The 22130-nt window shown below is 36.0% G+C and overlaps 1 protein-coding gene across 1 annotated transcript; it reads left to right on the top strand.

Annotated features, from left to right (window-relative positions):
* The first annotated feature begins 666 nt into the window (after positions 1-666).
* LOC149576446 (uncharacterized) lies at positions 667-2921 on the top strand. Its single transcript, XM_089815966.1, has one exon. The coding sequence runs from the start codon at positions 1695-1697 to the stop codon at positions 2661-2663; it is 969 nt and encodes a 322-aa protein (XP_089672092.1). The 5' UTR covers positions 667-1694; the 3' UTR covers positions 2664-2921.
* Positions 2922-22130: the final 19209 nt, after the last annotated feature.

Below are 22130 nucleotides of genomic sequence, written 5' to 3'. Positions count from 1 at the left end.
TTACCGAGATTTGATCCCTGATAGACTCTTTTAGAACTTTTCAATGTCATGAAAGAACCAAGACTCATTGACATATTAACAATGAAAGAACCAAAGACTCATTAACATATTAACATATTTTTATTAAAGGATAATTAAGAGAAGTGTGTGCTTGAAAAACCACGAGGGGGATGATAACGAGGTAAATCCTAACAAAATATATGTCAATAACAAGACAAGCAATCAAACTGGATATGGCCAAGGGCATATCAGCCCAAATCTGATCTCCCTCCACACCCATTTTTTAATACAATTCCAAGTTGGCAAAGCATTGAAACAAGAAAAACATAAAATCATGAAGTAGTTGGCAATGAGTGGACAAGCATCCAGCCCTCCGAATGACTTGAATACGACGTTTGCGCTTAACCAGACAAGAAGAAAAGTTGAAGAATGGGATCCATTTTCGCTGGCCAACGACCGCTTCAAAACAGAACAGCCGCCGGCGCCGTCTTCAAAAGAGAAATTCGCCCGAAGATTTTCAGTCGTCTTTTTTAATTAAAATTCGACGACTGCCCCGCCGGGTCAAATCGTTTTAAGACTTTGAAAAGGATTCTACGCAAAATGATCAAGTTAAATCTTTTTAAGAATTGTATAAAAAATGAAATAAAATCTTATTGTCATACTCTGGATTCTCGAATGAATAACTACCACCGAAAATCTCTGGAATAAACCGCCCCCCGCCTGCTTACATGAAGGTTGATCGATCGAACAGAAAAGAATTTGAATTCGTCAAATTGTCCGCGTGACGATGATAAATATAGGATAAAACAACCGGGATCCATGTCAGATCTGAGATGTCAAGTAGATGAATCAAGGTTTTGAGTGTAATGGTGGTGTCAGATTTCAGCGGAAATCGATCGAAGCCGTGACGTCGGCGAGCGTATCGAGAGAATCGGAATAGATGAAGAATTTAAGTGAAGAAATCTTGGAAGTGACGAGCCTTTAAGCTGTGTTTGATTTATTTGCAAACCAGAGATTAAAGATGAGGAAGGTCACAGGGTCTGTGCTCGGTAAATTTACTGCTTTGTCATGAGTAGCTAATTAAAACGTGAGCTTTGGTTTGTTTTTCTTCCGAGGATTTATGCTTTTTGAGAAATATTTTTCTCTACAAACGATTTAAATTTGTTGAGAAAGATTACTTATCTCAGACGAGTTAAATTTGTTGAGAAGGAACCTTTTTAATCAAAGGCTCTGATGAGAGCTTTTCTTCGAAGCATTTAAAGTTGCTGACAAAAGTTTTAGTAAATTTAAATTTAAATTTGTTCAGAAAGAGTTTTCTTCTCAGACTGTTCGAATTTAAATATTCCGAGAAAGAGTCCCAGAAATTTTAAATTTGTTGACAAAAGTTTCGGTGAATTTAAATTTAAATTCGTCGAGGCAGAGTTTTTCTTCACAGGATTAATCTCCTTTAAGGAAGAGCTTCAAAAGATTTCAATATATTGAGGAAAGTTTCAGAGAATTTAAGTTTGAATTTCTTGAGAGAGGGCTTCTCCAGTTTGAGAAGAATTTTTTCTTCCTACGATTTAAATTTGTCGTGGAAGAGCATTTCTTCAGAGGATTTGAAATTGTTGAGGAAAAACTTTATTCAGGCGATTTTCATTTAAACTTGTTGAGCAACAGTATTTCTTCAGAAAGGAGAACAGTTGGGAAAAAGGATGAGCGAGGCAACACCGCCATGCTTTTGCATCGCTAGGGTTTGTAATCCAAAAAAGAGCAAGAAAAGCAAAGAAGACAAAGATAACGGAATTCAGAGCGAGCAGAAATCAAAGAAGAGCAAGAAACACAAAGAAAACGAAGGCAATGCTGTAAAGAGTCAACAGAATCTGGTTTCCTCGACGTACAGAGCGAAATTCAGCGGCCATTGCCGGGATATAACGGTAACCTGGTCGAAGAACACAGCAGGACAAGATCTTTGCGTTTCAGTCGGCGATCGGGGGAATCAGTCTTCAAGCTGCAAGATCCGTTTGAGGCCGTGGCGTAATTTGTGGCGGAAGCGCGGATCGAAACGCCTGCAAATCGACGAATCACGGAGCGCCGATGTGCTCTGGGATTTATCCGCCGCAAAATTTTGCTCAGGGCCGGAGCCGAAAAATAACTATTATGTCGCCATTGTGAGCAATAACCAGGCGGTTCTGTTGCTCGGCGACATGAACGATGCGGCTTGCAAGGCCGCCATGGCTACGAGCTCGGAAGAAGATCCAGCGATTCTTGTGTCCCGAAAAGAGCATGTTTTGGGGAAGAAATGCTTTGCGACCAGGGCGGAATTTGGGATCAGCGGGCGGTCACATGAGGTCGCCATTGAATGTCAGATGAAAGGACCTAATTACGATCCGGCTCTGTTCATCCGGATCGATCAGGAACTTGTTGTGGAAGTGAAACAACTGGTGTGGAAATTCAGGGGAAATGATACGATTTATGTTGCAGGATCGCCTGTTCAAATCCTGTGGGATGTTCATGATTGGTTTTTTAGCCCTGGATTGGGCAGCGGTATGTTTCTTTTCACGCCAGTAGTTCAGAACAAGAATGATAAATTGGATTGTCATGATCTGAGCTCTGAGGATTCCACAATCTTTACTAGTCCTAAACATTTCTGTCACATGCTCTATGCATGGAAATCTGATTGATATCCGGATTTTGTTGCTCATCTCCATTCTTTTGCATTTTCTTCTTCTGCCATGATTCTGATGATGATGCACTGAAGAAGTTATTTTTCTTCAGGTAGATGAAATTGAAGAGAAGGCTGATGCAGGAATTCAGCAGAGTTAATGTACCATAGTGACCAAGATCTTATCCCACATTTAATGTGTGTGATTGAATGTATTCTGTGGGGCAAGATCTTAGCCAAATTATTTTTGTTTTAGTATATAGGTTCAGTTTTGCCCCATAGATTTGAGTTCATTTTTAATTTTTTTATTTTTAACACATTACTGGTTTTCATTATAGACATATTATTTAATGGTTCTATGTTTTGATGTCCATATCAACATTACATTTTTTTTCACAGCTTAAAATTTCACAAAAATGTAAATTCCTTAGATATTACCACTCCTTAGATATTAGCAAATGTGATCGAAAATATTGATACTAAAATCTTAGATACAATAATTGATGAACTAATTTTGGTGAGTTTTATATAGAAGTAGATTAATATCTAAATATTTATTGGAATCAATTTTTTAAATTTGAAAGAATAAATCAAATGAGTAAACAAGAAGGATAAATCAACCATTTAAATTATGTGTTAATTGATAAGAAATTGAATAAATATAGTAATTTAAGTAAACTTAGATTTTAAGGACTTCAATGTTGTTATATTTCTTGGAAATAACTAATGTAGATGACTATTAATCAAAATAAGTAAAATTGATATGAAGATAAAAGATGACAATATCACTATTCCTTTGATATTATATTTTTAAATTTGAATAGATTGTTAAAATTTATCTTATAAGAGTAAATAATAACACTAATAAAAAAATTACATTATCTATTGGTTGAAAAGAGAGCTATCATAATAGCACATCAAATAATATTTAATTTTATTAATTTTAAAATATAAGGCAAATTTTATGTTATATTAGTTGAATTTATAAGGTGACATTGGGTCACCTCAAATAAGGCCCTCCAAGGATTATCTTTCTTTTGATATATTTTCAAAGAATAACTTAAATTTTGCATTAAAAGAGGTTTTCCTTTTGAATTGTTATACTATTTTGATATTAAATTAAAAAAACCTTCATTAGGTAAAGAACAATTATGTAAGAATTGTGTAAAGAAAATTAAGTATGGCTTAGAGAATAGGTATATCAAAAATAGAACAATATAGTATCACATTAGAGTTTGCAAATTTGAATCTTAATTAATATATATAGAAATAATGATATTGGTTGCTTGAAGTTGAATATTTTAAATCAGCTAAATATGTATTCATAGACTATGTTTTGATTATAAAATGAAATAAAGCGTCAATATATAAACCAATCTTTTAACAATAAATGAGACATCAATAATACACGTTAGACATGAATGTCAACTAACTGAGTCAAATGTTGATACTAAAAAATGAAAAAGATAAAATTAATTTTCATTAAATCATATTGAAAAGGTACATGGTTCAAAAAACTTGTCAAATAGAATGAGATAGATAATCCTATAACTAAAAAGAGATGTTGACCTAGCTAACATACTTCTATAAAATTATATAAGAAGATATAATCATTAACAGACTCAACCAGGTTGTCAAATACCAAAATATCCCAAAAAAAGGCTTTGACCAATTCATCAAAGTGCAACAATAATAATAACTTAAGAGACTAACATAAGTTTGCAAATGCTAGTATAAAAGACAACTAGTTGATTAAAACTTAAAATGATAACATGAAGACAACTAGTTGATTAAAAGGTCTAAAACACATGTTAATCATAAAAAATCAAGGGTGAGAATATTGTATGAGGTTGTCTCTACCCTATCAAAAAGTAGTTATATTTCCCTAGAATATTTTTTGACATAAAAGATACTTATCTTGGCAACTTGAGGTAGTCTAAACAAGAAAAACTATCAAGAGCAATAAAATTGTGCAAAATAAAACTCATAGACTAATACAATAAAACCATGGATACATATTAAGAACATGTCATAAATATGCAAATATAAGGTTAACCCTCACTTGAATATAGAATTGGTTAAGATAATGTTCATACTCTATCATTATTTAGAGAAATGGACATTATCATGGAATTATTCTAACTTAGAGAAACAGTTCTATGCATGCATCATCATAGATAAATAATATTCATGCATTTTTTTCCAATGGTTCTCATCCTTATTAAATGTATATAAATTTAAGATGCAATAGGCACACATAAATCTCTCACATAGTATAAGGTATACATTTTTTATGCAAGTTAGCCCAAATTTTTACAAAATCATACAAAATGGCAACTTATGTTTTCTACATGTGATACATCCATATAACTAACTGAAGGACTTAGGTACACACATTCAAATTTTAATGTACCATAATCATGGACTTCTCAAGACTTTCCTCATAAGGCTAATTCAATTTTAGCATATGAAAAAAAAATGGACATAATTGAATAATATAAAAGTACACCCAAGCATTCTAATGTCATCGTAACATCAACCTTTCTTTAAAATAAAAAATGAAAGTTGCATCTAATTCTCAGTTCCATCTTTTACATGTCAATTTTTTATATTATAAGGCATATGCTTGTGCATTTAGTCAAAGGAAATTTATTTGTCAAAACTCGATACTATATCATTAACAAGATCAATAAACAAAATGCATATAACAAGATCAAATGCACTTTCCATAAAGTTGAGGTAATATCCTTGTAATGGCACAATCTTAACCACACATTAAAAGCACACAATAGAACCACATCATTTCAATTTAGTCATCACTTCCAATGATACAAAACCTTCTATATTGCAATCTTATTAGTAGTTACATCTATGGTGAATTCAAGTATTTTTATTTTTCACATTCCATTTTTTGATGTATTAGAAAGTATCCAAGGAAAAAGGGGGGGTCTAACCTCGAGATACAATAGGTTGAAGGTCAACCAATAGTCATTTAACAATGATTCAAGCTACTTCTTTTCTAAACATCAAAAAACATTCCATCTTCCCAAAAATATTACCATCATTCATCCTAGCATAAACATGAGTTCCAAACATGATATCCTAATGTTCAAACCAAAAACCATAATAACAATAAATCCTAAAGATCCTACTATACTTTGTACAATAAGTCCACTTATACATAATAGCTCTACAAAGCGGATAGTTCATAATCAACCAAAACATAACAAAAAATGGATAAAAGAAAAAACACATGGGCTATATCCCCTCTTTATCTCCTTGGTCATCCTTCACAACTTTTTCATCCTCCATTTCTCGAATTCTAGTAAACAATATAGGGATTTTTAGTTAATTTAAGAAAAGATTGTATCTTGGATACAATATGATCCAAACATATGGAATAATTTTCAAGAAGAATAAGATTTTCCCAATCTCTCCAAGTTTACCCATCCAATTGTACATCTTTTTCAAAAGTCATTCTTATTAAAAGGTAAAGTCCAGCAAGATAACTGAGATAGGGGGTGAATTAGTTATGCAATTAAAATAATTCTCAATATCTTCTTTAATTTTGAAACATGTAAACAATAGATACAAAAACCATAGAAATATAATCATACACAATAACACTATATTTTTTAACTAGGGAGACCTTTGATTAGAGGGAAAACCCAAATGGGAATGGTGCCTAGAAGATGATGTACTAATAAAAATATTCCTATGAAAGGGTGGATCCTGTTAGAAGTCAATAAAACATAATTAGTACACATGAGTCCCAATTAGAAGACTTTGAATTCCTATTAAGAGATTTCGAGCCTGTTAGGAGTTGAGAAGAAGACAAATGGACCCACTATCCAAACAACTTTAGTACTATCCTCACCAAATAATAAATGTGTGCATCAACAACTATCCAACAACAACTTATCTTGCCAAATATAGTTCCCTTTTAAGCTCACTATGCCTAAACTATACTAGTCCCTTTCCTAATCCAAAATATATTTTCATTCAATCTCGTACAATACAATATGATCTCACTTATTACAAAATATCTGCACTAGATACCTAACCACAATGAAATCACCTTTCCTTTATACCAAGTCCTAGAAAAAATAATTGAGTTGGTCATGAGGCTTTCCCAATTCAAAATAATAAACATACATTAATGCATATTTGGAAGGAAGTGTAGATGATAGAAAGAGAACCAATGGTGGAGAATTCTTCTTGGGAGGAATATTAGTTTCTTGGATAAGAAAGAAAAAGGATTGTATTTCATAAAGTATGGTAGAATCAGAATATGTAGCAACAAAAAATAGTTTTAATTAGATTATTTTGATGAAGTGAATGTTAAAAGACATTGGGATTGAGTTTATAGAGCCTCTCATCATAAATTGTAATATAACACAAGTATAGTGAGTATGTCAAAGGATCCAATTTTGCATTCAAAGACAAAGAAAATATCTATTATGTATCACTTTTTGAGAGATAAAGTTATTAAAAAAAAGATCAAATTGGAGTATGTTAGCACAAAAGAGCAGATAATATCATATTTAGAAAACCTTTCACAAAGGACATATTTGAGTACTTGAGAGGTATGCTTTGGGTTATGCTCCAATCTACTTTTAAGTAGTTGATGCAGAGAGTTTATCAATCCAGTGGTGGTAGAGCATTATTTATTTATCTAGATTGGATGGTTGATGCTTCTCCTATGGGGGAGTATCTGTGTTTGAGTTGAGCCATTAAGGACTCTTGGTACTAGTATTTAATAGTGTCTTTGGACACTTGATCTTATTGAAAATCATACTTAGAGAATTAATATAATGATCCCTTTCACAATGATGTTAATGGGGGAGAAATATGTACATGAAAAACATCATTTGATATGCATGTTTGGGGAGATACGTGTACCTTCCATGAGGAAGATATTTATATTAATTGATGAAGAGGATTTGATTGATGAAGAGAATTTGAAAGATATTGATGTATGGGGGATATTAACACCTTCCTTGTGAATGATGGAGTTCATGGAAATCATCAATGAAAGAGCAATACAACAAAGATATATTTGGTATTCATGGAAGATAGATGTTTTTCATCTATGTTACCATCATTACCAAAAGGGGAGATTGTTAGTATATATTTTGTTGGTATTCCTATGGGGGAGTATCCTAGTAGTGTTGGAGATAGTGTTAGAGTATATAGTCCACCAATATAACTGGGAGAGTGGGGGTAATGAGGTGAATTAGTTATACCACTATTATAAAAATTATCAACCTTATTATACATTAACCATAGTCGAGTACTATAATCAACAATGATAACAAGATACTCATACAGAATAACACTAGATATATTAACTAGGGGAACCCTTGATCAAAGGGAAAACCTCAGTGGGGATGGTATCCAAAAGATGATGTACTAATATAAATATTCCTTGCTAGAGGATGGACCCTATCAGAAGTCTATGAAAACATTCAATACATATCAGTCCATGTTAGGAGACTTTGAATCCCTATTAGGAGATTAAAACCCTATTAGGAGTTGTAGAAGGAAGATGGACCCACTATCCAAACAACTTTAGGGGCAAGACCAATGAACCCACTATCCAAATGATCTCTATATTATTCATTGCAGAATAATAGAATGAGCTATACTTGACTTTTGATCTTGATACCAAATCACAAACTTTGCATCCAATAATCCCTTGGATTGCTTACTCACATTTACCAAACACTCTACTCTTGTTCTCACACTTCACTCTTGATTGGCATCCCAATCACACTTCATAATCAGGGAAAATACTTTCCTTTATACAAAGTCCTCAAAAAAATTCCTTGAGTCGACCTTGAGGCTTTCCCAATTAATTATAAAGGTATGTGTAGGATCGTGGTGTGCCAAAAAGTGGTGATGTGAAAAAAGTGGAGTTTGAAAATGTCTAAAAGCATTTCAAAATCTGCTTTGACTTTTTTCCACCCATACTAATATCAAGGCTAAAAAGTTAGGACCAAGCCTTTTTAGGTATCTGATTAGTAATTGGAATCTGATTTCATATCAGATACCTAATATGAAATTAGATACCCAAAACCTATGACATAGATTTTTTTTTTTAAATGTGAGAACTTGTTTTACATTGCATTTTTTTTGTTTGGTTGTTGAGTTCCAATTGGGTATCAGATTTTCAAACGGGTATGTTGAGCTCCAATAGGTATCAAATTTTCAAATGGGTATTAGATAAGGGAAAGTTTTTTTTTTAATGTTTTGAATGAATATTATTATAAATTAGTTATTTTAAATTAAATTTCGTAAAAAATAGATTTTTTTAATAGAAATTGTTGAAATTTAGATTATTTTTAATATAAATTATGTTTTGGAAATTAATAGGTACGGCTGACCCAAATGATGATAATGAGGCAAGACATAATGCTCCTTGTAACCCTCCACCAAATGGTCAAGTACCCCCTAAAATCATCCACCAAATGATCCCCTACCTCATCAAAACTCTCCTCGAATTAAAGATTTGATATTTGAAAATCTTGCCAAACTGAAGGTTTTGTGAACCATATATAACACTATACCCGCATTAGCTCCCATGTTACCCATGTTAAACACCATAGTGGATAATATTAAAACACTTACCAATGAACAAAATGCTACTCTTCACTAGCGTGACCAAATGCATGCCATGTTTGATGATGGGTTGGACTATGATGAGGTTTCCACCTAAATATAACTAAAGATTATATAGTTAGCCTTTTTGTGGACCCAAAAACTAGTAAAAAAGTAGAATGCACAAAGCCCAAACTATCAATTAAATGGTGCACAAATGAGGCTATGCATGCAAACTTTTGGGATCGTTGGTGGATGGTTTTTGACATCCCTCCACACAACAATTTAGAGGTGTCATTCTATTTCATTAAAAAATTGTATGTTGAATTTGTGTTGCACCTTAAGGTGAATTGTTGGAGCATGAGGCCCAACATGGGTGTAGGAGGAGGACCTCCTCAAAATAGACCATGTGCCTAGCAGAAGAAAGCTCACACTTTTGTCCCCCTACTGATGTCTCCCCACTCCTCTAGTGTAGCATCTTGATATCATTGTAGAGGCTAGCTCTCAGACTATTAGAGCCATCCATAGATTAAGTAGCCTTTTGATATCCTAGGTTAGGTTAGTGTTGCCTCCTCATATTGATGATGCTAGCACAAGTTCATCATCGGTGAGCTCATCACATGTTTGTGTGTCCTATACTTGCACAACCTGCAAGAATATTTTTTTGGGTCCCTCTTTCTGAGTATCAATTTTTATTTGAGGAGGATACACCAAATGTGCATACAGAGGCTACACACCCTAATGTGAGAGAGGAGAGGCATGTAGAGGCATGTAAACCTTTTGTGTTGGTATGTGTATACATTTTTTTTTTATGACATGCAATTTAAAATTAATCTTTATAATAGAGTAATTTTACTTTTTAACCCATACTGACTTATATATGTATGTGATCTTCATTCATGTTAAGTTTATGACTGAGGAGCATCTCAAACAGGTTGATAATTTCATGCTCTCGGCTATTTCATTTGTCCTTTAGAAATCTATGGTACATTATGTTGTGTTCTCATTGTTTTTTCTATTTTATATTGGAGCATATATAGTTTCTAATCTTTCTTTTCTCTTGTAGGTATCACCTATTAGTAGGGGTCAGAGTGTGGGGGATGAGGCACAACCCATTGACAAGGGAAAGGTAATTAGGTACTTTTAAAGTTATTAAATATCGATGCATTCTTGTAAAATTTTTGTGGTAATGAAATTTAATTACATTTTTTATTGTATAGGGTGTGGCTACTACTGATGAGTCTAGGTAGATTCCACATTGTAGACCCTCTAGCATTTCCATTCACAGTGAGAGTCCCATTGTATGTATAAGTATCATTTATTTTTTATTTTTCTTATTTTCATAAATAAATTCAAAACTGATTTCCATGATATTAACAACTATTATTTTGTATCTTATAGGAAACACCTAGTGCACAAGAGGTTGGATGCCAAAGTTTTGTATATTTTTTGATGCAGCCATTATATCCAGAGGAGGAGTCAACATAGATAAGTTGTAGTTTGAATTCTTGATTACATGTTATAAATTTAGCATGCTATGATTTTAATGTTATAGTTTAAGTTGTAGATCTTCATTTGACAAACATACTTGAACATGCATAGGTCATAATCAACGAGGCTCAAGCATTGCTGAGGACATATGAGAGGGCTCATGACCAATGTAGGAGGTCGACAAGAGAGGTATTTTTGATGAAAGTTTGATACTATAAATCTTCATTAAAAAAGGATCATTATGCATTTGAGTAGTTCAATGTTAGATACATAGAATCATATAATTTTAGTAGTTTTAACTTTGGGTTTTCCTTTTTTGTTTATGTAGGAGGCATTCAATCCACCTGGTGTAGCAAAGAGGCTGCATTTTGATCATCCACCAGTAGCATAGGATACTATAGTTGTCATAGGATGTGTCATGAGACATTTTGAGATGGCATATGCCACATTGTATGTATAGAAACATGGATATTATACACATTCTGATGGCATGATCAGCCACATTTTGTATATGGATCAATGTATTTTGATATTTATTTATGTAATTTGTCTATGGATACATGACACATTGTATGTATAGAAACATGGATATTATACACATTCTGATGGCATGATCAGCCACATTTTGTATATGGATCAATGTATTTTGATATTTATTTATGTAATTTGTCTATGGATACATGACCTTTGTGTATGCGTGAATATGCGGCCTCTGCTAACACACACACTTCAACACGATCATTGTATGTAGATTCATCTCGGAATGAACATTGGATTGTTCATTCGAAAATCAGCTGGCAAGACGACCTGTTGCCTTCTATCTAAAGGGAATTTCTTGTTAGATATCCTCAAATTTGAGGTGTTTAAGCAACCAGACCCTCTAAGAACGAAGGATTTAAGAAATGAAATTAATCTATATGATTGTGCAAATTAATCTAGAATGAGAAATGCATTCTAATCTAGGAACAATTGAAACAAAACTAGATTAACCCATGCATATTAAGCTAAATGAATTTAAACTAAGAACGCAAGATGTATGCAAAAATGTGAGCAAATGTGAGTATGAATTTCAACAACAATTTAATGCAAATTCTAATTCATCCTCTCCCAAAATGAAGAGATGAGGGTCTCTTAAATAGACTTTCCTGGAATCCATCAATGGTTGAGATCGATTTCAATCAAGGGTCAGGATTAAAGGTGAAGTTTAGTCATAAAGGAAGATTCCCAAATTAAAGGGAGTTAACTGATTTAGTTTGAGTAGAATAAGGAGTTAACTGATTTAATTCCTTTTTGATCAATAATGAACTGGAAATTTCCCTTTTTGAACTAAAGAGAGATTTTGGTGAGATATTTATTTTAATAAAATGACATATGCTCTCATAATTACCTTTTCTATTTAATTAAATAATTCTTTAATTAATTAGAGACACTTTTCTTATTTAATTAATTAGGAATGGCTTCCCATTTAATTAAATAACTTTGTTTAGTTAATTAGAAGTAAGTAGTTCATTTAATTAAATAATTTTGTTTAATTAATTAAAATAGGCACATTTATTAAATTAAATAAATTTAATTCCATAGTACATTAGCCTTGAGATATAATTTAATTTAATTAAAGTATAAATACTTAGTAATTAAATTAAATATTAATCAATAGGTTTAATGTGACTAATATGAGTAAACACTATAGGAATTAAATAATAAGCATGATGAATGCAGATTAGGGTTTTCTGCATCTGACAATTAAGTCAAGTAGTGAGTAGCCGAATAAGAATTTTCCTAATGGAATAGGACTGTAGGATTGATCAGAAATAGACCAAAATTGGTTGAGATGGAAATGAGCCAATTTTGGAGTATTACATTTTGCCCCTCTTTGAATGAATGTGCAAGCAACACGTTCAATTCAAAGAAAATCAGAATGTATGATGCGCAGATGAGATTGGTTCCGAAGTTGATGACATAGAGACCAATTGATAAGCTTTTAAGGACTATCTCTAGAACAGAGCTTAATCCCAAGGAATCCAAGTAGAGCACCTAGATACCTAAGATTGGGAGCATTTAAAAGACTATCTCCAAAACAGAGTGTAATCTTTAAGGATCCAAACAGAATGTCTAGATACCTAAAATTGATAAGCATTTAAAAGGTTTCTTTAGAACAAAGTTTAACCTTTAAGGATCTAGATAGAACACCTAGATACCCAAAGTAAAAGAATTTAGAAGACTATCTCCAGAGTAAAGCGTAATCTTCAAGGATCTAGATAGAACATCTAGATACCTGAGATTGAAAGCATTTAGAAGATTATCTCCAGAATGGAGCTTAACCTTCAATGATCTAAATAGAACACCTAGATACCTAAAATTGATAAAAGATAACAAGGTCCAATCATGAGTTGTAGAATCATCCCCAGAATGAGGCTTGATCCTCAGGAGAAGGGGCTTAGACTGTCCCAATACCTATCCATCTAACTCTAAGAAGAGTTGTTATAAGGTTGATCAATTGATGAAAAGATAAGATAGATGGCAAAGATACCAGATAGAAGGGAACAAGATGCCCCTAGTGGTGAGATGCCCTAAGTGATGAGGACATAAGATGGGAACTAGATGCCCCAAGCAATAGGTATTTAATGATGTTAATCATCTTGCCCCCTCAGGAGCGAAATTGAAAGATGACACACTAGAAATATGATTTGAAGTAGTATATCATGAGATATAGGAAAAATCTAAGATTCAACAGAATATAAAAGAGATCAGAATGATCAAAAGAAGATTCAGGGTTGATTTGAAATGATTGCGAAGTCGCAAAGACCAAGTTTGACCAAACATTAACCAAATTTAACCATAGTTGACTTGAGTTGACTATTTTCAAAATGAATTTTGAAAATATGGAGAATGTAAAGTTGAAAGGATTCCAAGAATCACAAAGTATCAAAAAGATTTGGGCTACACAAGCATTCGATCGCGTCAGTCCCCAAAATTTTAAAATGCATTTTTGAGGCTCTTAAGTGTGTCAGATTTTGAATTTGATCTCAAAAATGGATCCAGAATGGTCCAATTAGCTAGGGGTTTGATTTTTGCGCAAATTCGAGCGCTTTGAAAAATTTGGGTCAACAGCTATATAAGGGCTCGAGGGGTCATTTTCAATTCATTTGTGCTTTTTGTCTTCTATTGGTTTGAGCTTTGAGAGAGACATGGCAGTTAGTGTGAGACATCATTGATTCAAGTGCTCCAGACGTCACAGCCACCTAGTAGACTATAGACCACTGGTGAGTCATCGAGTCCCTTCCTTTGTACTTTTGTTTTCACACATTTCGAGGTCATTTATTGCACATTTTAGCATGTTTTAGTGGGTTAAATATTTCTTCGTGCGAGACCTATTGGCTTTCTTGCAAAGATCTTCTTTCTTCGTGCGAAGAAATAGGGTGTGCTATTTCTTTGTGCATGGCTGGAGAATCTTCATGCGAGAGGCATTAGATCTCGCGCAGAGAAAGAGATTCTTCATGCAAGTCGATTCATTTTTTGCACGCGAAGGTCTTTTCTCACGCGAGGATGAGATTTTTCACGTGAGGTTGGAGATCTTCATGTGAGACTTGGAGAACTTCGCACAAGATTTCTTGATCTTCGTGCAAGATTTCAAGAAATTTTACAAATCCCGTGACAATTATAGTAAAAAATTTTAATTTTGCAATCAAAATTGCATTTTAATTTGTTTTGATGCGTCGTTTTGACTTGATGTTGATCGTTTCTTGTTGTGCATGTAGGAGGTCTTTGGTGATGTTTCATTCAGATCACACTATCCGCCATATGGAGAGTTATTGCAGAGTCTTGATGACGCTGAATGGGCACACATTGCTCGATCGGGTTTGTCTTCTTTGTGCTGGATTCCAGTCGTGATGGTGAATCACGACCTTCTCACTGCCTTGGTAGAGCATTTCCATTCGAAGATGAACACATTCCCTTTGCTGATGGGCAAGATGACCATCACTCTGGAGGACATCTAGAGGATCTTGTGAATTCCCTTTCACGGTGCTCGAGTCATCTATGACATAGTGCCCCAAGCAGGGACAGAGGCACTATCTATTATGTTCAGGAGAGAGTTACTGAGGGGTAGGGCCATCAGTTGGGATGAGCTGATGCACACATATGGACCCACGCATAGGCTAGCATTAGTGTTGGCTATATTTTTGACCTGTTTCCTATGTCCTAATAGAGGACAGCATGGTTTGGAGTGTGGGTGGGGTGCCATGCTTCATAGGATGCTAGAGGCACCTAAGATTTTTGGGTGGGGTTAGTGCATGTTGGCTCACCTTTTCCATGAGATGCATGAGGTCATCTTCCACGAGAAGAAGACCATGGCAGTTGGAGTTTATGTATTATAGATTTGGGCCTGGAAGCATCTTCCTGTATGTCAGCTAATTTTTGAAGATGCCAGAGAGCCCATGGAGCCATACATATGCAGATATCGAGGGCATATTACCCAGGGCCACCTGGGTAAGACTGAGCACTAGCGGACGCATCTTGATGACCTAGTGTCTGTTGTATGGTGACCCTGGAGAGAGATAGAGGACTGGGATGATGCCTCCAGAGAGCTACCATGGATGTTTAGTTCTCAACTCTAGTGGGCAGAACGACATCAGTTATAGAGAGATTTTCTATTTCACGAGTGTGGCGGTAGTATGGCTGTCCCTAGGACATTTCACATGAGTATTGTGCCTATGCCAGGGTGAAGAAGCATGTTGAGTGGGGATGGCCTCCATGGATGGATCCAAGGCGATCCATGATAGACATCCATAGTCTAGTTGCAGTTCAGTGGGACTACCTGCCAGAGGTAGTAGATGCAGGGATGACGCCTGCATATTAGGCATTTTTGATCGACCATTTATTCCCATGCTTCATAGATCCACTAGGGATGGTAGGGTAGGTACAGAGACAGGTGCCCCAATAGTAGCAAGCATAGCCACAGTTTCCAACTCAGGCACAAATTTTGCTACAGGTCCAGCACCAGGTACAACAGATGCCTATTCCCCCACATTAGATGGGATCAAACCCAGGTGCGAAGGGTAGTGGGAAAGGACATAGTCGGTGGAGGAGGTAGAGGACAAAGGAGCAAGCCCCTGAGCAGGAGATACCATAGTAGCAGGCACCACCATAGTCAAAGGCACCACCAAAGTGGCAAGCACTAGAGATGCTCGATGAGGATATGCCAAATCAGCTCGTAGGTGGGGTGCAGGACATGGTATGATAGTATCGAGAGCGGGTTCATTAGGCCTCCTAATAGTTGGGAGAGTTACAGATTGCGATGGTAGTCCAAGATGTGCAGTTGGTGGAGTGACAGCGAGACATTGATCTTTGGAGAGAGCATGCCGAGACTACAGAGCAGAGATTAGAGCTGGTGCAGGATGAGATTCGCTTCCAGTCAGCTTAGGCAGCATACTATTATGCAGCATATATAAGTGCAGTACCTGATTAGACACTTCAAGTGTAGTGACTTTCTTAGTATGCGTGAGAGTCTGGGGGCGCACGACCTCCTGTCAGGCCAGATATGCCACCGCTGCCTTTGCCACCTGCTACCCCTGCTCCTCTTGGAGGCGAGGGTTCGGGATAGAGTTAGACGCTCTGTGCTTGATCTTTGATTTTGATCCTTGGCTATGTATCAATTGGTGTCCCAGCACTATATGTATCATTTTTTATCAATTGCGCTCGAGTAGTGCCCATTTTTGTACTGACCCATTCTTTTGATATATATATACGAGATCTTGAGCCAAGTATTCCTATGTACATGTCATTGTCTGTTTTGTTTTACTTTGATGTACATGAGATGTATGTTGTACTTAGATAGAATGCATATGTATGAATTGACATCTCACGTAGTGTTGTGTGTTTTTGCTTGACAGTCACAGGTTATTCATTGAGGAGCATGGATCAATGAACCAAATGCTTGTACAGTCGTGGAGGAATCTGATGTATGTGGAATATGAATAGAATGAGCATCAAATTGCATGCTAATGCAAATGAAGTATGTAATGCAAGATTATGTTAAATGCAACCCTAGGTCTGGTTACCAAGTCTCGATATTTAATCATCACCGGATATAAAATAAAGCTTGTATGTTATACAATTCTCACTAACATTACAATCATGGAAATATGAATATAACATACGTTATTGGTTTGTCAAAATTAAATGTAAGCATTCAAGGCACAAGAAGCCAGAATGACCAGAATATTTGTCCCTTTTAATGTAGCAAGTTAACATAAGCATTAGAGCATAAATGCTAGGATGACCTGAATGTTGCTTGCATGACAGGCACACCAAACACACAAGAGATCCCTCTTATGCTAAGTATTCAGTATTCATTCTATCCGCAACAACCCTTGCATTTGTAACCTAAGATAGAAGTGTGCTAGATATACTTGCAGTGACGTATACGTTCACTTAGCAGGATGAGTATCAGTATGTACTATAGCATGAAGAGTTCACTCCAACAAACAAGGAGAAGAACCAATGTCATTGACGTATCTATATAAAAGGAGTCGAGGTACGCACAGCCATCCAATATGAGATGGAGGCTCTTATTATGGACACCCCTTTTATAGGAACGTATCAACTTGTTAGAACTAAACCACAGATAGAAAGCCAAGAAAAGATCATGCCCCCAGTCATTACTTCTCTAGTCAAAGATGGCATCATCGAGTTGCTCGAGGAGATATGATAAAGCAAAAACAAAGCAAACAAAGAAAATTCTCAGCATATCCAAACACGTATATCATTTTTGAGTTCAATTTTTTGGGATTGATGTCAAAGAGGAATCTTCATGATGAAGAACCTAAAAAGGACTAAGCAACAGTAGGCAGACACAGCCAGGACAACTAGTGACTGACACAAGAGAGATCTTCCATAAAGGAATCTGGAGACATAACCTGAGCAACAGTGGGCAAACACAATTGAAACAACTGGTGACCATTGTGAAAGAGATTCAATGAGGAGAATCTCAAAAAAGTTACACTGGCGATAGTAGGCAGATGCAGTGAGGACCACTAGTGACTATCGCGAAGGAGATTGTATGAGGAGAATCTTGAAAAGAAAGTGACGCTGGCGACAGTAGGAAGACATAGTGAGAACCACTGGTGACTGTCACGAAGGAGATTCTATGAGGAGAATCTCAAAAAGAGAGTGACAGTGGCGATAGTAGGCAGACGTAGTGAGGACTACTGGTGACTATTGTGAAGGAGATTCTATGAGGAGAATCTCAAAAATAGTGACACTAAGGGGGAATGCCCTTGAGCTGTGACAAGATTCAATCCATGGATACATGAGTAGGAAAAGCATGAAAGTGACTGTATAGAATAGCCAGGGGATGCGCTGCAAGATGGAGCATTGGGAACAAGAGGCACCTGTTTACCAGGTTTTCACCTTCTTTGCAAGATTTTCTTTTTTTTTGCTACCATGATGCATATTTCTAGGTTTTCACCAATGATACTTTTTTGTTTTTTCAATTTTTTTGTATTTTTCTCTCTTTTTGATTTTTTTTTTTTCATTACCAAGGTGCCTATTGCTAGGTTTTCACTAGGGTAACAATTTTGTCAAGACTTTTTCAATTTTTAGATATTTTCAAATTTTTTAGGACATAGAGATATGTATAGAGAGCTTGCTGAGATTAAATCAACTGTAAAACCACTTCAGGTGGAGAGTGTTGACAGGCTCTTTAAGCACTTCTCCTTCGATTGTGGAAAGTTGATAAACACTAGATCCATATACTGCAGTGATGATGTACGAACCTAGCCAGTTTGGTTCAAACTTTTCCTTTTTCATTCGTTTTTGTTGATTCTTAGGGTTCTCTCTTAGGATGAGGTTACCCAGCTGGAAGTCACGTGGCTTGATCCTTCGATTGTAGCTTTGTGCCATTCTTTGTTGATATGCTCATAGATGGTCACATGCCACTTGTCATCATTCATCTAGTAACACAAGCTCTTGAAGCTGAGCTATCCTGTAGTCATCATCAGTAATAAGGCCTTTCATAGAGATTCTCAAGGTAGGAATCTTGACCTCTATTGGAAGCACAACATCCGCCCCATACACCAACGCAAAAGGAGTTGTGCCCGTTGGAGTACTAATGCTTGTCCTATACGCCCACAAGGCTGGGTTGATATGGAGAATCCAATCTCCCCTTGACTTACTGATTGTGCAATGGAGAATTTTGAGGATCACCTTATTGGATGCCTTAGCTTGGCCATTACCCTAGGGGTAATAAATGGAAGACCAATGTTGTTGATCTTGAATTTCTTGCACAATTCCTTGAGGTCTTTATTCTTGAACTTTCCTCCATTTTCAGTAATGATTGAGGATGGTATACCATATCTACAGATGATGTATTTTGTGATGAAAAGTGCTACAATTTTTCCATCAGCAACTGTGAGAGGGACTGCCTCTACCCATTTCATGAGATAATTTGTAGCTGTGATAATGAACTTATGTCCATTGGAAGAGGTTGGGTGAATCTGCCCCACCAAGTCGAAGGCCCATTGTTGAAATGGCCATGTTGTAGTAGAGGGAATCAGTTCTCCGGCTAGAGCATGAATGAGATTCCCATGTAGCTAACACTGCTTGTAGGACCTAGCATACTTAACAGCTTCTTGCTCCATTTTAGGCTAGTAGTAACCAATACGAAGGAGTTTGTGAGCTAGTGTCAAGCAATTGGAATGAGATTCACAAATGCATTCGTGAATGTCAATGAGTGCACATTTGGACTCGTCAGGTTCTAAATACCTAAGGAGTGTTCTGTCGAGACCTCTCCTATATAGATCGTCAGCAATAATGACATAATATGAAGCATTACAGATTAGGTAATGTTTCTCATTCCAGGTCAGACCTTTCAGAATGGTTTGATTACAAAGGTAGGAATAGATGTGATGGTAGCAGGATGATTCTATCCTACAATAGAATAGATCATCTTGGAATTAGGTGTGTCATAGGCTAGGTAGTGTAACGCTTCCACCAAGAACTCATGTCGGAGATCATTTTCTGGCATTTGTAGTAGGTAGGCCAGAGTGGCCATGGCATCAACCACTTTATTATTTATGCATGGAACTTGTTGGAAGGTGATGTGTGCAAAATACTTTGTCAAGTCATCAACCATGCATTTGTAAGGAATTAGTTTCTCATCCTTTGTTTGATACATACCATTTACTTGGTTGGTAACAAGCTCAGAGTCACCGAAGATGTCCAACTGATCTACTCTCCATTCAGCTGCAATTTTCATACCATTGATGAAAGCTTCATATTCAACAATGTTATTTGTACAAGGAAACATAATCTTGAATGCTTTGGGCAATGAGTATCTCTATGGTGTAATGAAGAGTAATCCAACACCTAATCCTTGTTGTGTGAAGGACCCATCGAAGAACATAACCCATGTATGGTGTGTGTGTCAGAATTGACTCATTTGAGAAATCAATGTTCATTGGTAGAAGACTTTGTATGGGTGCCTTGGCCAGCTGGTCTATAATTGTCTGTCCCTTTATAGATTTGTGTTCAACATATTGGATGTCAAACTCACTAAGTATCATGACCCATTTAGCCAATCTTCTTGTGAGAGCTGCCTTACTGAGCAAGTACTTTAGTGGATATATTTTAGCCACAAGCCATGTAGTGTGAGCAAGCATGTAGTGTCTCAACTTTTGAGAAGCAAAGAAAACTGCCAAGCAAGCTTTCTCAATAATGTTGTAGTTCTTCTCATAAGAGACAAATGTTTGACTCAAGTAATAAATAGCTCTTTCTTTGTTGTCATTGTCTTCCTGAGCCAACAAGATTCTCAAAGATGTTTTAGTGGCTAAAATGTATAAAAGCAAAGGCTTCCCATGCATAGGAGGCATCAGGATTGTTCGATTGACAATATATTGTTTGATCTGTGTTAAGCTTTACTCACAATCCTAGCTCCAATTGAATTTCACACCCTTATGTAAGGTCTTTGTGAAGGGTTGTGATCTATCTACCAATTGTGAAATAAACCTGCGAATAGATTGAAGCCTTCCCTATAGTCCTATCATTTGACTGATGTTCTGAGGTGGTGGCATGTGCATTATTGCTTGTACTTTTTTTGCATCTACTTCAATTCCCTTTGCAAAAAAAATATATCCCAACAATTTCCCCGATGTGACACCAAATGCACATTTCTTAGGATTGAGCTGAAGACTGAAATTTTCCATACGATCTAGGATGAGACCCAAATCTTGTAGATGAGTATTGTGTTTAGCACTTTTGACCAAGGTATCATCAACATAGTCCTCCATGGTTCTATGCATCATGTCATGGAAAATTGTAGTAACAACCCGTTGATATGTAGCACTAGCATTCTTTAAACCAAATGACATCACATTCCAACAAAAGGTTCCCCATGCACATGTGAAAGCCATTTTCTCCTAGTCTTCTGGCACAATTTTTATCTGATTGTACCCAAAAAAACCATCCATAAGTGAGTACATCTCATATCCAGCTGCCATGTCTATAATTATATCAATATTAGGGAGTGGAAAGTCATCTTTAGGACATGCCAAGTTAAGATCATGGAAGTCTGTACAAACTCTGATAGATTTATCATGCTTGGAAACATGAACAATATTGGATATCCATTTAGCATAATCAATTGCACGGATGAAACCAACCTTTAGAAGTTTCTCCAATTCGGCTTTGACGAGCAATGCAACGTGAGGGTGCATTTTTCGAAGCTTTTGTTTAACTGGTTTGATGCCTGGTGCTATGGAAAAGTGATGCATGATAAGATTAGGATCCAATCTTTGCATGTCAGAATGTGTCCAGGAAAAATTTATTTTCTTTTCCTTGAAAAAGGCAACGAATTGTTCCTTCTCTTCAGGTGACAATGACTGCGCCAGATGTATCACATGAGGATGTTGTTTTGTGCTCAGGTTAATTGGTTGTGTCGGCTCTATTAACATTGATGATCTCTCCCAAAAGTGACTGGGAAGGACATCAAATATCTCATCCATGGGTGCCTCAGAGAGGTTTTCACCTTTGGATAAATCTTTTGTTTTTACTTTTTTGGGATCCGACACTGCCACAATGTGGTTTTCACCATCGGACCTCTTGCATTTTTTCTTTTTAATTATGTTACTGAGATATTTGATGTTGGCCTCAGTCATGTTGATACTCTGTTAATTGGTGGAAGATGTTACAGGTTCAATAGCATTTAGGTAACAGGCGAGAGCATAGTCATTCTGGAACGTGGGGACTTCATTAGATGCATTAGTGTTCTAGTTTATAAGCTCAAGATGTGTGAGTGAGAGAGTAGTGGCTAGTTCAATTACATTCATAGTATAGTCATTAAGTGCATGGACCAACAATTCGAGACCTACGGTGACCTCATCCACAGGTGTATTCAAAC

The sequence above is a fragment of the Cupressus sempervirens genome, chromosome 1, assembly GCF_028749045.1.
Source record: "Cupressus sempervirens isolate cs-2001-9-10 chromosome 1, ASM2874904v1, whole genome shotgun sequence".
NCBI lineage: Eukaryota > Viridiplantae > Streptophyta > Pinopsida > Cupressales > Cupressaceae > Cupressus > Cupressus sempervirens.
This window is presented reverse-complemented; position numbering and strand designations above follow the sequence as displayed.

Bases quoted from the DNA above. Each gene is read 5' to 3' on its own strand.
- LOC149576446 (XM_089815966.1), top strand. From the start codon at position 1,695: ATGAGCGAGGCAACACCGCCATGCTTTTGCATCGCTAGGGTTTGTAAT.